The 14,293-nt window shown below is 39.6% G+C and overlaps 1 protein-coding gene across 1 annotated transcript in view; it reads left to right on the top strand.

Annotated features, from left to right (window-relative positions):
* Positions 1-14,293, top strand: part of stt3a (STT3 oligosaccharyltransferase complex catalytic subunit A) — a 78,416-nt gene that overhangs the window by 39,391 nt on the left and 24,732 nt on the right. The window contains exons 8-12 of the mRNA XM_059957242.1: positions 2,646-2,810; positions 4,008-4,188; positions 7,685-7,840; positions 9,483-9,574; positions 11,068-11,223. Coding sequence (XP_059813225.1) covers positions 2,646-2,810; positions 4,008-4,188; positions 7,685-7,840; positions 9,483-9,574; positions 11,068-11,223 — 750 coding nt within the window. The remainder of the gene's footprint in view (positions 1-2,645; positions 2,811-4,007; positions 4,189-7,684; positions 7,841-9,482; positions 9,575-11,067; positions 11,224-14,293) is intronic.

The following is a 14,293-nucleotide window of genomic DNA, read 5'->3' as shown; positions in this document are numbered from 1 at the left end:
TGTGTTACCCTAAGCACGGCTAACGCACACTGAACAGGCACTTCAGTATATCCAATGGATGAGTACAATTACTAAACTGTCCATGAACCAACACAAGCAGCCAGGCACTGCTTAATTGTGTGATATTCCCAGTTAAAATATATTTCTTGTTTTAAATTCTGGTAACTTGGTTAAGTGTAATGAGTAGAGTTATATTTATCACAAAAATTAACAGGCTAGAAATGAACTTGCACCCGTTTTTGTTACATTAATCCCAAATCCGTATCCTGCGCGCGCGCACACACCCATGTAAAATTCAAGATGATGTAACACAAGCATGTTTCCCAGATCTCTTCATTTTATGGGACACCTCAGATTGTGTAAGTTTTGTTTGTCCTCCCAAAGTGTAACACCTCACACTTGTGTGCATTAAATTCCATTTCCCATTTTTCAGCCTATTTTCCCAGCTGATCCAGTTGATATCCTTCCACACTGTCCGCTACACCCCCAATCCTGGTGTCAAAACACTTTGATGATTGACATGATAAATCATACTACTTCATGGGTTTCTCAATGATATGGAGTTCTGCTTTAGTTTTTAGAAGTAAACGACAGCATAATGCATTTATTTTTAGTTTAATTACTAATAATGTAAGTACAACCTACTATTGAAAGAATGACAACTGACTTCTCTGTGGCAGTTGTAGATATATGGGGTGTATGTTTACAATTTACAGAAATCGTGCGAAGGTGTGATTTCTTCCTGCACAACTTTAGCTATGACAATCATTGATGCTTTTCAAGATAAGCATTTTCACCAGTTCAAACATTAATTTTACAATGACCAAAATTTTGATTCTAAGTCATTTTAATGTATTCATATAAATAGGTGGCAAAATTCTGAACACAGCTACTACAAAAAAAACTGAAGCAATTTTATTTGCTGTTCATTGTTTGCATTTTCTTTATCAATCATGTATTGGAAAGCAAATTGCGGATGACTGTCTAATTTCAAACTTTTCTGAAATAATTTCTTTATTAATATTGATTGATACTTTGTGCCTGGAGATCCAGTGTACTCCAGCAACCATTTTAAACAAAGAAGCCAGCAGGACATTCTGTGGATACTATCAGATATATAACTGGAATTCTACGTTGGAAATCTCCAGAGTGTATGCTGTCAATCACATAGAAATTGTATGCCTACAAAAGTCAATTTATTTTAGTATCTGATACTCACAGCCTTGGATCAGAATGTCCTTGATGGGCCAAATGGCCTAATTATGCTCCTATGTCTTAAAACACTAGGTAACCCCTCGTTAACCTTTGATTAAATTTAGCTTGACAGTAACTATCTCACATGGAGGGACTTTTAGTTGTCAGATTTTCTCACTTTGGTGTATTTACTATATGTATTGTTTGGCGAGCTATTAGTCACACTTGGTTTATTTTCTTCCCAAAATAACACAGTGCTTAAAAAGATTTCAAAAGGGAGTTGATTGAATATTTATGAATTTTATTGGTTCCACAGAAAGGGTGAGGAAGTCACTGGTCTGATGGCTCATATTGCTGCCACCTGTATTCTATGCTTGGAGCCTGAGATGGTTGTTGTCTTTGCTGTCATACACCTGGCAGGTTGGAGAGCTTCCTTGCACGTATAGAAAAGGTTATGAAAATCAGCTGTGTCACTTTGTGATTGATGTAAAAGAACACTTCATTTACAGTCTTGGTGCAGAAGCACACAGTTACTGAAGGTTCCCCGCTGCCCTACCCTTTACAACCTTCTGTACTCCCATGTCATGAAAAAAAAATTAAGCCTGTAATCTCACTTATCACATTACCAGCATCTGAATCTGACTATTGCTCACTGTGTGTCAGATAATCTAGCTGATGAAACTTTGAAGGGTACTTCATGGACATTTTTAGGTGTAAAATTAATTATTCAGAGCTTAACCATATGTAATGAGATTGGAAATGGTAATAACACAGGCCCTGATACAATATCCAATATCATATTTAACAAAGGCATTTAAGAGCCGTTCAGTGACCTAGCTACTAGAGTTTCTGCTTTGCAGTTCCAGTGATTCAGTTTCTGAACTGATTTATTTGTGTGGAGCCTGTATAATTCCTTATGACCAAATGGGTGTGTCCTGGGTCCCAAAGACATGCTGGTTAGTTGGTTAATTAATTGATAATTACCCTTCGTGCAAGTGGATTGTAGGAGAACCAGGTAAAGTTGGTGGCTGTGTGAAAGAAAAATAGAGAAATAAGTGGGGGAATGGGATTGCACCAGTGCAAATGTGTACATGTGCAGATCTGTCTATGCCATTAAAATTAGTATTAGAAATGTGGAGATTCTGAGAATATATTGGGCTGCTTTGGAGCTATGATGTATTCCAAAAAGCGTTTATGTTTTGATATTTTATTGAGTCTTGAATTAGTCATTCATAGATCAACTAATGATCAAGGTAATGAGATAACCATATTGCACAAGTGCCATTCAGTTCAACTATTTTGATCTGTAACTTGAAACAGATGCATGGTTTTTGGTGGACAAACAGAAGTTAATTTACTGTCTGTAGTTAATGTTCTAGAAGTGTTCATGCCTATTTCTTTTTGGTTATGCTGAAATTTTAACCTTGGCATGTTTTTTTTATATCTCTCAGGTTTCCTCTTGGGGTGGTTATGTATTCCTGATTAATCTGATCCCACTTCATGTACTTATCCTTATGTTGACTGGACGATTTTCTCACCGGATCTATGTTGCATACTGTACAGTATACAGCCTAGGGACTATCCTCTCCATGCAGATTTCTTTTGTGGGATTCCAGGTTTGTAAAGATACTTCCTTTATTTAAATTTATAGTAAGTTCCACAAAATTTGAACAAGCTATAACTTAGCAGTCAGGATAGTGTGATGTACAGAGAGGCTCCCTGTTGGTGGGGTTTGCATTCCTAGAAAACAGCCGGTATCAATTTTCTGTAACACAAAGTTGCATCATTTGCTCATGCCTTAAGAAATGCAAGCTATAAAAGAATTTTGTACTAGCTTTTTATTTCAATATCAGTTCTGTGAGAACAAATTTTATTTAGTATCTCAAAATTTGGGTTAGTTATTTCTGAATTTTGTACGGGCAAATTTCCATAACTAGAAAACTATAACATAAGGTTTGCCTGTACTGCTAATTTGGACCAATAAGCTAAATCATTTTGGTAGAGAAACAACAAATGAATTTCATATCAGTGTCTATTACTCACTATAGTTAATGTTGTAAAAGTGGCCATACCTACGTGGTTTTGACTATGTTATAATTTTAACCTTAGCATGTTTGATATCTCTCAGGTTTCTTCTTGTTCATCGAGGTGTAGGAACAGAAGTAGACTCCTCAGATTGCTTCAGTCTTTGATTAGATACTTACTGATCTTGCATTTACTTGGCTTTGATCCAAATATATTGATGTTCTTCCAAACATAAATTTATTGGTCTCCAAACTTGTCTTTTTTTTCTTGATTTTCAGAATCTATAACATGCAAAAGCAAATTCAGGATATCCACTAAGCTCTGTGTGTGGTGCAAAATATCTCCTGATTTCATTTCTAGATACCCTAGTCTTAAAATTAGATCTAGGTAATCTTGATCTAAATTATTTCTTTGCAAATACCCATTTCAGGTATTTGTATGCACTTAATTGCAGGTTAAATATTCAATTCAAATAAGCATCTTGCGCAGTGACTCCTCACTCTTTAAATCATTGTCACAGCAGTTATAAGATGTTCTCTCTCTCTCTTCTAATAATTACCAGGCTCTGGGTACATTTACTCTAAATATGTTACAGTTTCAGCTTTAACTTCTGTTGTCTCTAAAATTGCACTCACCAGAAAACAGATCACTGCCATTCACCAGTAAACTCCATGGTACGATATTGGGTACAGTTTGTGTGTTGGATACGACAAGGCCATGTACAGTATTGCTGTGAGAATCTGATAAAGGAAAGCTTTATGAGTCTGCTTTCTTGTCCCTCCACGCAGCCCGTCCAATCTTCGGAACATATGGCAGCCTTGGGTGTCTTTGGTCTGTGCCAAATTCATGCCTTTGTTGACTATCTACGCAGCAAGTTGAATCCACAGCAGTTTGAGATCCTTTTCAAGAGTGTCATCTCTCTGGTGGGATTGGTTGTTTTGTCTGCAGGGACCGTACTGATGCTTACAGGTGCAGTATTACTGTGTATATTGCTTCTTATCTCCTTCCTTTGTTCTCTCTTTACATCCACCAACTCACTGGCAGAAACCTCAGGCAGAAGGCTATACTCAGTGGCCACTTCATTAGGTACAGGAGTGGAACAATTTGGGGTCTTCTACTGCTGTAGCCTATCTACTTCAGGATTTGACGTGTGTTCAGAGAGGCTCTTCTGCACACCACTGTTGTAACAAGTGATTATTTGAATTATAGTCACCTCCCTATCAACTTGAACCAGTTTAGCCATTCTCCTCTGACCTCTCTCATTAACAAAGCGCTTCCACCCACAGAGCTGCTGATCACTGGGTATTTTTTTGTTGTTTGTTTTTTTTGCACCATTCTCTCTAAACTCTATAGAGACTGGTGTGCAAGAAAATCCTAGTTACTGAGATACTCAAACCACCCCATCCAACACCAACAATCGTTCCATGGACAAAGTCACTTAGATCACTTTACTCCTCCATTCTGATGTTTGGTCTGAACAACAACTGAATCTCTTGACCAAGTCTTCATGCTTTTATGCATTGAGCTGCTGCTGCATGATTAGCTGATGAGATATTTACATGAATGAGCAGGTGTACAAGCTTGCCTAATAAAGTGACCATTAAACGTATATGGCGGCTTAGAGTATAGGAACCGGCCCTTTGGTCCATAATGTTGTGCCGAACTAATTTTAAATAGTAATCAAATGCAAACTAATCTCCTCTGCCTGCAAAGTGTCCATATCTTTCAAATTCCTGCACATTAATGTGCCCATCTAAGAGCATCTTGAAAGCGTCGATCATATTTGCCATCACCGCCATCCCAGACAGCGCATTTCAGACACCCACTGTTGTCTGTTTTTTTAAAATAAAACATGCTCCACATATTTCCTTTGAACCCCTCTCACCTCAAACGCATGCCCTCTGGTATTAGACATTGCAATCTTGGGGAAAAAGATACCGGGTGTCTACTCTGTGTCTCATAATTTTATGAACCTCTATCAGATCTCCCTCCGCCTCTGCCACTCCGAGAAAGCAATTCAAATGTGTCCAACCTCTCCATGTTGCACATGTCCTCCAATCCTGGTAAAACCTCTTCTGCATCTTCGATATCCTTCCTGTAATAGGGTGACCAGAATTGAATACTGCACTCCAGGTGCAGCCTAACTAGAGTTATACAAACTGCAACATGACCGCCTGCAATTCCTCAAATAATAAAGGCAAGCATTCAATATGCTTTCTTCACCAGCCTATCAAACTGTGCGGCCACTTTCAGGGAGCTAGGCAACTGGGCTACCTAGTTTTCTATATTCTCTCTTCAGGATCTCATCCCTTTTGTTACCTGTATCGTTGATACCACAACTTCCGGCTGCTCACCCTCCGCCTTTAGACTTCTGTGAACCCAATCCAAGGCATCCCTGACCCTGACACCTGGGAGGCAACATATCATGTGGGTGTCTCTTTCATGTCCACAGAATCTCCTATCTGCTCCTTTAACTATGGAATCCCCCTATCACCACTGCACTCCTCTTCTTCCCCACCCCGCCGCCTCCCTTCTGACCCACTTGCTGTGGCTTCCCTCGGGTAGGTCAACCCCACAGCAGTATCCCAAAGTGGTATACTCATTATTGAGGGGAATGGCTCCAGGGGTACTCCGCAATGTTTGTCCATTCCCTTCCCCGCCCCTCTTCTGACAGTCACCCAGCTACCTGCTTCCTGCAACTTAGGGGTGACTACCTCCCTGTACCTCCTATCTGTCACCTTATATGAGACGAAGGCCATCCAGCTGCAGCTCCGGTTCCCGAATATGGTTTGTAATGAGCTGCAGCTAGATGCACCTCATGCAGATGTAGTTATCAGGGAGACTGGAGCTCTCCCACATCTCACACAAAAATACACCCCACTGACCCTGGATTCGTTCTCACTGCACTTGCTATGCACTAAAAACTAAGATAGAAACTTGCCTAGAGCCCCCTCACCTTAAATACATGCCCTCTGACATTAGGCATTTGGACTCTGGGAGGAAAAAAATACCAGCTGTCTACTCTATCTATGCCTTTCATATTAAACTTCATCAGGTCTTGATGATGCTCATTGGGTAATCTTTGCCTTTGCTACAGAAAGCCATTTGGCTGAAGCAGACCGTCTTGTTTCATGCTGTTCATTTATGGAAATTCATTGCGTGCTGATGGAGGGTTCAGAAAATTTGTAACATTTTGGACTGGGTGTTGGGTCTGGCCCTCCTATTCTGTGCCCATTCTCACCTGGCCTGAGTAAAGAGAGCTGAGCCGTTCCCCGAATGGGGTTTAGTGTGGAGGCCAGACTTTAATAGTCTCTGTCTAAAGCCTTTATAAAGCCCCTGGCCATCCCATCCAATTTGGAGGGGATGCTCTTCTTAAATGCTGTCAGTGACCCTGCTTCCATACCACGCTCGGGCATTGTGTTTCAGTTGCTCACTGCTTTCTATGTGAAAAATGTCTCCTTCAGATCCCTTCTAAATCTATGTCCTCTCGTTTTATCAAACTGATAGGATAGACTGCTGGAAACTTTTCCCAATATCCTTCAATTTTATATAGCTCAATCATGCTCCTTCTTGACCTTCTCTGCTTCTGGGGAAGCCATGCCTATTGTTTTACCTTATGATAGACAGGCTCCCTCCTAGCTAACCCTATCACCTGTATGTACACATCTGATTAGTACTTGAGATTCAATCGCTCACAGTTGGCATATCCAGTCAACTCCAACCAGTTGTATTTGCTCCTTCATTTCTTACTTTACCTTTGCTATGCCTACATCAAAACAGATTGCTTTATGATTATCAATTAGCATTTATAAATCTTGCGGTCAGTGATCATGTCTGACGGTTCCTGTTGGTTATTTATTTGTTCCACAATTTCCTCCTTTACTTGTGGTTTTGGAAGACACAAGACAAGGCACAGGAATGGAATTAGGCCATTTAGCTCGTCGAGTCTTCTCTACCTTTCCATCATAGCTGATTTATTATCCCTCAAACCCCTTGTCCTGCCTTCTTCATGTACATCAACTCTATTAAATCTCTATTGACACACAAGCATGTTTCCCAATAAGTAAACATGTTTCAGTGAGTGTCCGGCAACATCAATAAATTCAATAGAAACACAATTATGACCGTGAAATTCCAAACCACAATAATGTATGAACATAAAAACAATTCAATAAAGCAATATTCAAGTTGTAACCTTTGTCACTTTTACTAATCAAGAACCAATCAACCTCCACTTTAAATGTACACAATGCCTTAGCCTTCATAACCGTCTGTAGCAATGAATTCCATAGATTCGCCACCCTCTGGCTAAAGAAATTCCTCATCTCTTCTGAAGGGACATCCTTCTATTCAACTTATGATACAAAGAATAAATGTTTTGAGATTGCTAAAAACCTAAAACACATCTTGTAACAATAAACTACTTGTTTTCTCACTATAACTAGGAAAATTGGTTTCGTTGCAGGCAAGATTTCCCCATGGACTGGCCGTTTCTACTCTTTACTAGATCCTTCCTATGCAAAGAACAACATTCCCATTATTGCCTCTGTCTCTGAACATCAGCCCACCACCTGGTCTTCATATTATTTTGACCTGCAACTCCTTGTCTTCATGTTCCCAGGTATGCGTGTTTACAAAGTTATGTCAAAAAATCTGCATATTTCTTTTGGGTGATTATGTAAAGCGGTTATGTAAAGTTCCATCCTGAAAGCTTCCTTGGGCTAGTTTTCTCTTTCTGATGATAGCTATTGGTTACTTACCCTTTTCTCACTTTGCCTTTTTTTTAAAATATCAACTTGCTGTTGTAATTCTGAGGTGGTAAATTAAGTAAACTGAAGTTTGCAGGGCAGTATAACACACTGGCCTATCCACACTTTTTTTTATATAATGAAATTGGCTATTTATCAGAAAAACTTGTGCAAACAAATTGCACACCATGTAGAGTAAAGAGCCATTTGCAAAAAAGCGCTAGATCCTTTTTCATTTGCAGTTGTTCAAAATAAGCTCCTTTTCTTTAAACGGGCTGATTACCATTGGGCGGCTGTGCTAATAATTTATATATTTCTACTAACTTATTTTCAGGTCTCTAAGATTAAGTTGAGTATAAGATTTGGAATTTTAATTTACTTGTATACTGATTTCAGCTGTATAACACTATGTCTTTGCTAATGTTAGTATGTTAATATAGGATTACTTACAGCTGTTAGATTTACATAATTTGGCCTGAAATGTATTAAACCCATTTTCAGCTATAATGATCAGACTGACTGTCCTTAAAATGCTTGTGCTCTGTAAGCGGGCATCTTTTTTCTTTCTCCATTATTCCAAAATGCTGCCCATTGTGCCTTAGAGTTTTGCATGGTACTTTATATTTTATTCATTTGAGAAATGAATGAGTAGAAGAATAGAATGCATTAGTTACTTTTAATTACTCTTTAGGGGCCATCTTCCTGAATCACTGTTTGGTGTAGTGAAACATACTCCCAGAGTGCTATTAGATTTTGTTTATTGGCAGATCTGTGATGAGATAACATTGCTATCTTGGGGACAGTGGTGTTCCTTTCAGCCTTCTAGCCTTGGCTTACAGGTGCTAAAGATGCTTTATAGTTATTTTTATACTTTGTATGGAACTTTAAAAACTTGCTAGACTACTTTTATGCTCTTTCTAGTCAGAAATGCCTGTAGGCAAGACATGGAAATTAAAATTGTTTTCATTGAGTTTTGTTGTAATTTTGCATCATTCAGTTTTTTGGTTGGCAATTTCTCATTACTTTTTCTGAAATCTTGCTATATGTAAATTTGGCCACCATTTTTCCATACATACCACTTCACCAGAACTCCCCCTAAGATTGTCTATTGTTTCTGCATTCTTATTAACTGGACTCTTTATACGTTCAGTATTATTTTTGACTTGATTTTAGCTACTGACTTTGCTATCACAAAGGCTGCCTACTTCATCCTCTGTAACATGGCATTCACTGTGACTCTGCTCATCTCCACCTTGAATCTTATTTCTGCACTTCCTTACTCCTATATTCTTCTTGCCAGTAAAGAAATCCTTGATCCATGGCAATATATGCCCAATCCCATTTGCTGTAGTATTAACCTTGCCGCCTTCTGAAAGACCGTATCGGCCGTACACATATTTTCTTGGTACAAGCTTGTCCTGTTTTGTTTCTCTGTGTAAGTTATGAAATGGGGTCTTCAGCAAATTTGGTTGACTTGTGTTTGACTTGAGGCATTTTTGTGCTTTTCACCTGCAGTTGGTTTGTACTATTGCTTCAACAACCTGTCAGATGCTAGGATTTTCATCATCATGTATGGAGTCACTAGTATGTACTTCTCAGCTGTGATGGTAAGAATCACTCCAACCTTTTGAATATTAGTATCATTGCCACATGAACCACTGCCATTGGGTTTTAGTAACACCTCATGTAGAATGCTTGAAGTGAACTATGGTAACTGAATCCAGCTTACTGTGCCTGTTGTGGAGTTGGTCTCCCTTCACATTCCTGCATCAATCAGTTGAAGTGTCTTCCTTTGTTCACTGATTTATTTTAATACCTGCAAAACAGCACCCACATGCAGTTCCAGTATGACTTAAAATCACAACTTATGCTTGATATAATAATGACTGCATAACTGAATGTGACGGGTATCACCGATTGTGATATTACATCTTGCAGATGAACATTCTCTTGAACAATATATTTTTAACCCAGCAGGGGTAAGACCCCTGTCCTTGGGTTAGTAAAAGCACAACATCCCTTTTAAATCAACCAAACATTCAGTGCAGTCCTTCCAAAAGTCACTTGTACTCAGCATGGCCTGCTTATTTTTAAAAACACAAGTCTGAGTTGTTTAGTAGGAGAGGGACATTTTATTACTTTTTTTTACTATATTCTCCCTTTCAAGGTGTGCATAAAAAGCATTGAACTCATCAGGGAGTTGAGCATCATTGCCATTTAGGCTTTGCTTAACAAGATTTGTTCTATAAAGATCGATAAACGAATATAGTCCACAACTTTCAAAGATACTTATTTTGCAATGTTAGAGATTTCCTGTCCCTTTTCATTCATGTGAGAAATAAACGAGCCATCTGTTTGCAACTGTATTCATTCTCTGTCGTCTGAATCATTACACTTCAGTTTACTTAACTAATAAGATGACATATCCTAGACCTGTTGACTATAAGCTAAATAGTTTGTCTGTGTTTTCTAAAAATAGTCTTTGCACCAGCAGCCTGTGAGAAAATCTGTCATATTTGATATGGCCAATTTAATTTCAACTTCCCTAATGTGGTTAACCCAATGTCTCCTTGGTTCAGAGGCAGCTAGGGTTGAACAGGAAATGCCACATCCCGTGAACAGGTCTGTGTGAAATTCAATTGCTTGTGTACATCCTGGGGTCCATCAGAGGTACCACTTTGTGTTTGAGGCATGAATGGATAGGGTGATGTCTCTGATATTGGCAATGATCTCCATGTGGCCAAATCCAAACCACTCTGGTTCTGACGAAAAGATAGAAAGCATATTGAACAAAAGCCGCTCTCCCTTTCTGTCAGTTGTTCCCTCTTGTTTCTTAGATTTGCATCAGTTGTAGAAGTAAGTGGGCATTGTGCAGAGTCTACATGATGTTACGTATCCATGGAACATTTTTTTTGCAGCAGTCCAAATTAATAACCCACAATATTTGTGCATTTAAGTGAATGGCGGTCAGATCTTGTATATCCCAACCACTGATTCATCGTCTTTGCCTGCAGTCTGCCCTGATTTTAGTGGCATGGTGCTTGCGATGACCATCTTCAGCCCGTCTTTTGTTGTTAATTTGCTCATTTATATTACACAGGTTCGGCTTATGTTGGTTCTGGCCCCGGTGATGTGTATTCTATCGGGAATTGGTGTCTCTCAAGTCCTGTCAACTTACATTAAGAATTTGGATATCAGCCGTCCAGATAAGAAACTGAAGAAGCAGCAGGATTCTACTTATCCAATCAAGAATGAGGTATGATTCCCCCTGGGTCGCTCGGCTTCATGTTCTATTTGTTCGTTGCATTAAATGCTAAAGTGCTAAATTGTTCCAATAGTCCAGTAGATGAAGTACCAAGTTCAAAAGAGCTTTGGGGGGGTGGTTGGGGTGATGCACACTCCTATTTATATCAGTGGTGCTAATGCTGGGAGCTTCAAGTTGCTCAGAGTGAACATCACCATGTCTGGGTCCAAACACAATGCCATGGCTGAGAAAACTCACAGGAAGAATGAAGAAATTTGGCATGTTCCCTTTCACTCTCACCAATTTTATCAATGCACCATAGAAAGCATCCCATCTGGGTGCGTCAGAGCTTGTTATGGCAACTCCTCTGCCCATGACTGAGAAACTAGAGTTGTGGACACATCTCAGCACATTACTGAAACCAGCCTCCCCTCCATGGACTTTGTCTCACAGCTTTGGGAAAGCAGCCAGCATAATCAAAGACCCCACCCACCATGGACAATCTCTCTTCTCCTCTCCCCTCCCCTGTTGTTCAGAAGATAAAAGCCTACCAGGCTCATGGATAGTTTCTGTCCTGCTGTTATAAGACTAGTGAACAATTTCCTCGTATGATGAGTTGGCTCTTGACCGTACAATCTACTTTGTTATGACCTTGTACCTTATTGTCCACCTGCACTGCACTTATCTGTAACTGTAACACTTTATTCTGCTCCTTGTACTACTTCAATGCCCTGTTGTAATTAATTAATCTGTATTAACAGTGTACTAGACAAGTTTTTCACTGTACCTTGTATACATGACAATAGTAAACCAATTTACAACCATGTATTGAAATGGTGCAATTATCACAATCAAAGCAGCAGATAGGACAGAGTTTTGGCAGAGTCTGTGCAGTACTGACAAAAGATATGCATTGGTACAGGTGCCATATTTTGGAAAAGATGTTAAATTGGCAGTGCCTCGCCTGAGGACATAAAGCATACCATTATTGTGTTTTGAATTGGGGAAGGCAGGAGAGGGAGGTAGATATCGATAATATGTTCTAGTATGTGAAGCAAACAATCTGAGAAGCAAGGGCACAAGTCTGGGTATATTATTGTTAGATGAATGCACTTGAGTCCCATAATTTACCAATTTCACACTCCTTTCCTTGCATTTACAACACTCAGCAACATCTTGGGAGTCCACTTTGCTTTTCAGTGCCACACCTTTTTTGTTATTACAGCTTACATTTTTTACAGGAAGCATTGTAGCAGCTCACTGTGACCCTGGACATTGTACTGTGTTTGATAATATGAGTGCATTAAATATATAACCAAAACCAATCATTCTGTGAAATGCTCTCAGCCACAACCGATGCCTTGATAAACGCACCATAACTCCAAAGTATACTTGCAGTTTTTTCTAGTCATCTGCAGATAAATGACCAAATAATTTCTGTTGATATTGCCTCCTGTTCTTTGTTGAAAAATAAACTTCTCGATTTAAGGGGAGCCAATGCAAGAAGGCTGTGAAGGTTCTTTTACAGACGACAGTCGGCCCTCTGTATCCGCGGGTTCAACCAACCACGGATCGGAAATACTATACAAGTATCCCCGCTATCTGAAAGTAGAGCGTTCCTATGAAACCTTTCGTAAGCCGAACCCAAAAAAATAACCTACCAAATCATATCAAATAACACATAAACCTAAAATAACACTAACATATAGTAAAAGCAGGAACGATATGCCAATAGTAACATCGGCAGCTTTCAAGATTCTTTCCCTCTGCTTGTAAATAGTACGAATGGTGGACACAGGCAAGTTCAACGCACGTACAATGTCTTTATTTCGTTCACCATGATCGAAACGCTTAATTACGTCCAGTTTTACACTAAGCGTAACATCCTTACGAGCTCTCGTAGGCTTTTCTGATACCTTGGGACACATCTTGCTAACGGATACACAAAATAAATTGAGATAAAGCACTCTCACTGCTCAGGGTGCTTGCTGCCTCTATAATGGCTCACTGCTAAACAAACACTGAATGCTATTTCCACTTTTCGTAACAAGCTCTCTTAGGCTTTTATATAAAGGATTTGAGCATCCACAAATTTTGGTATCTGTGGGGGGGGGGGGGGGTCCCGGAACCAATCCCCTGTGGATACGGAGGACCGACTATATTATTTTTAATTCAGATATTAAGGGAATGAGAGATTAGGTGTGAGTTCAGAGGAGCAGGCACGAGGGATCAAATGGTTTGCAGCCAATTTGATAAAGGAACACGATAGTAAGCAACAGTGTTTCTAAGTTCAGGGGAGAAAGTCAGTCCCAGTTTTTTGGAAAGTGTGTCAGAATTGGTAAATGACTAGCATAAGTTCCACCCAAGGTAGAGCAACATGGAAACAGAAATAGAAAATGTTGAAAACATTGCATGTAAGGAAGCACCTGATGTTTCAGGTCAAACACCCTTATCTGGATGTTCATGCCTTTCTGTGAGGAGTGTTATGAGGAGAACTATGAGTTGGTTCTGGTTACCTCATGATAGGAAGGATGTGGAAGCTATGGAGAGGGTGCAGAGGAGATTTACCAGGATGTTGCCTGGATTGGAGAACAAGTCGTGAAGCAAGGTTAGCAGAGCTGGGACTTTTCTCTTTGGAGTGTAGAAGAATGAGAAGGGACTTAATAGAGGTCTACAAGATTATGAGAGGCATAGATAGGGTGGATAGTCAGTACCTGTTTCCTAGGGCACCAATAGCAAACACCAGAGGGCATATGTACAAAATTAAGGGAGGGAAGTTGTACACAGAGGGTTGTGAGTGCCTGTATTGACTTGCCAGGGATGGTGGTGGAGGCTAAAACATTAGGGGTATTTAAGAGCCTCTTGGACAGGCACATGGATGAAAGAAAAATGGAGGATTATGGGGTAGTGTGGGTTTAGTAGTTTTTTTTTAGGGATTATATGGGTCAGCACAACATGGAGGGCTGAAGGGCCTGTACTGTGCTGTAGTGTTCTATGATCATTAGGTACATTAAGTCAGGGCTTCTAGCATTTTGGGTGTTACTTCAACATGAATTGCAGCCTTCAACAAAGGAAAAGAGCA

Source organism: Hypanus sabinus, chromosome X2, assembly GCF_030144855.1.
Source record: "Hypanus sabinus isolate sHypSab1 chromosome X2, sHypSab1.hap1, whole genome shotgun sequence".
Taxonomy (NCBI): Eukaryota; Metazoa; Chordata; class Chondrichthyes; order Myliobatiformes; family Dasyatidae; genus Hypanus; species Hypanus sabinus.
Note: the sequence above shows the minus strand (reverse complement) of the source record. Positions and strands in the feature narration are given on the sequence as shown.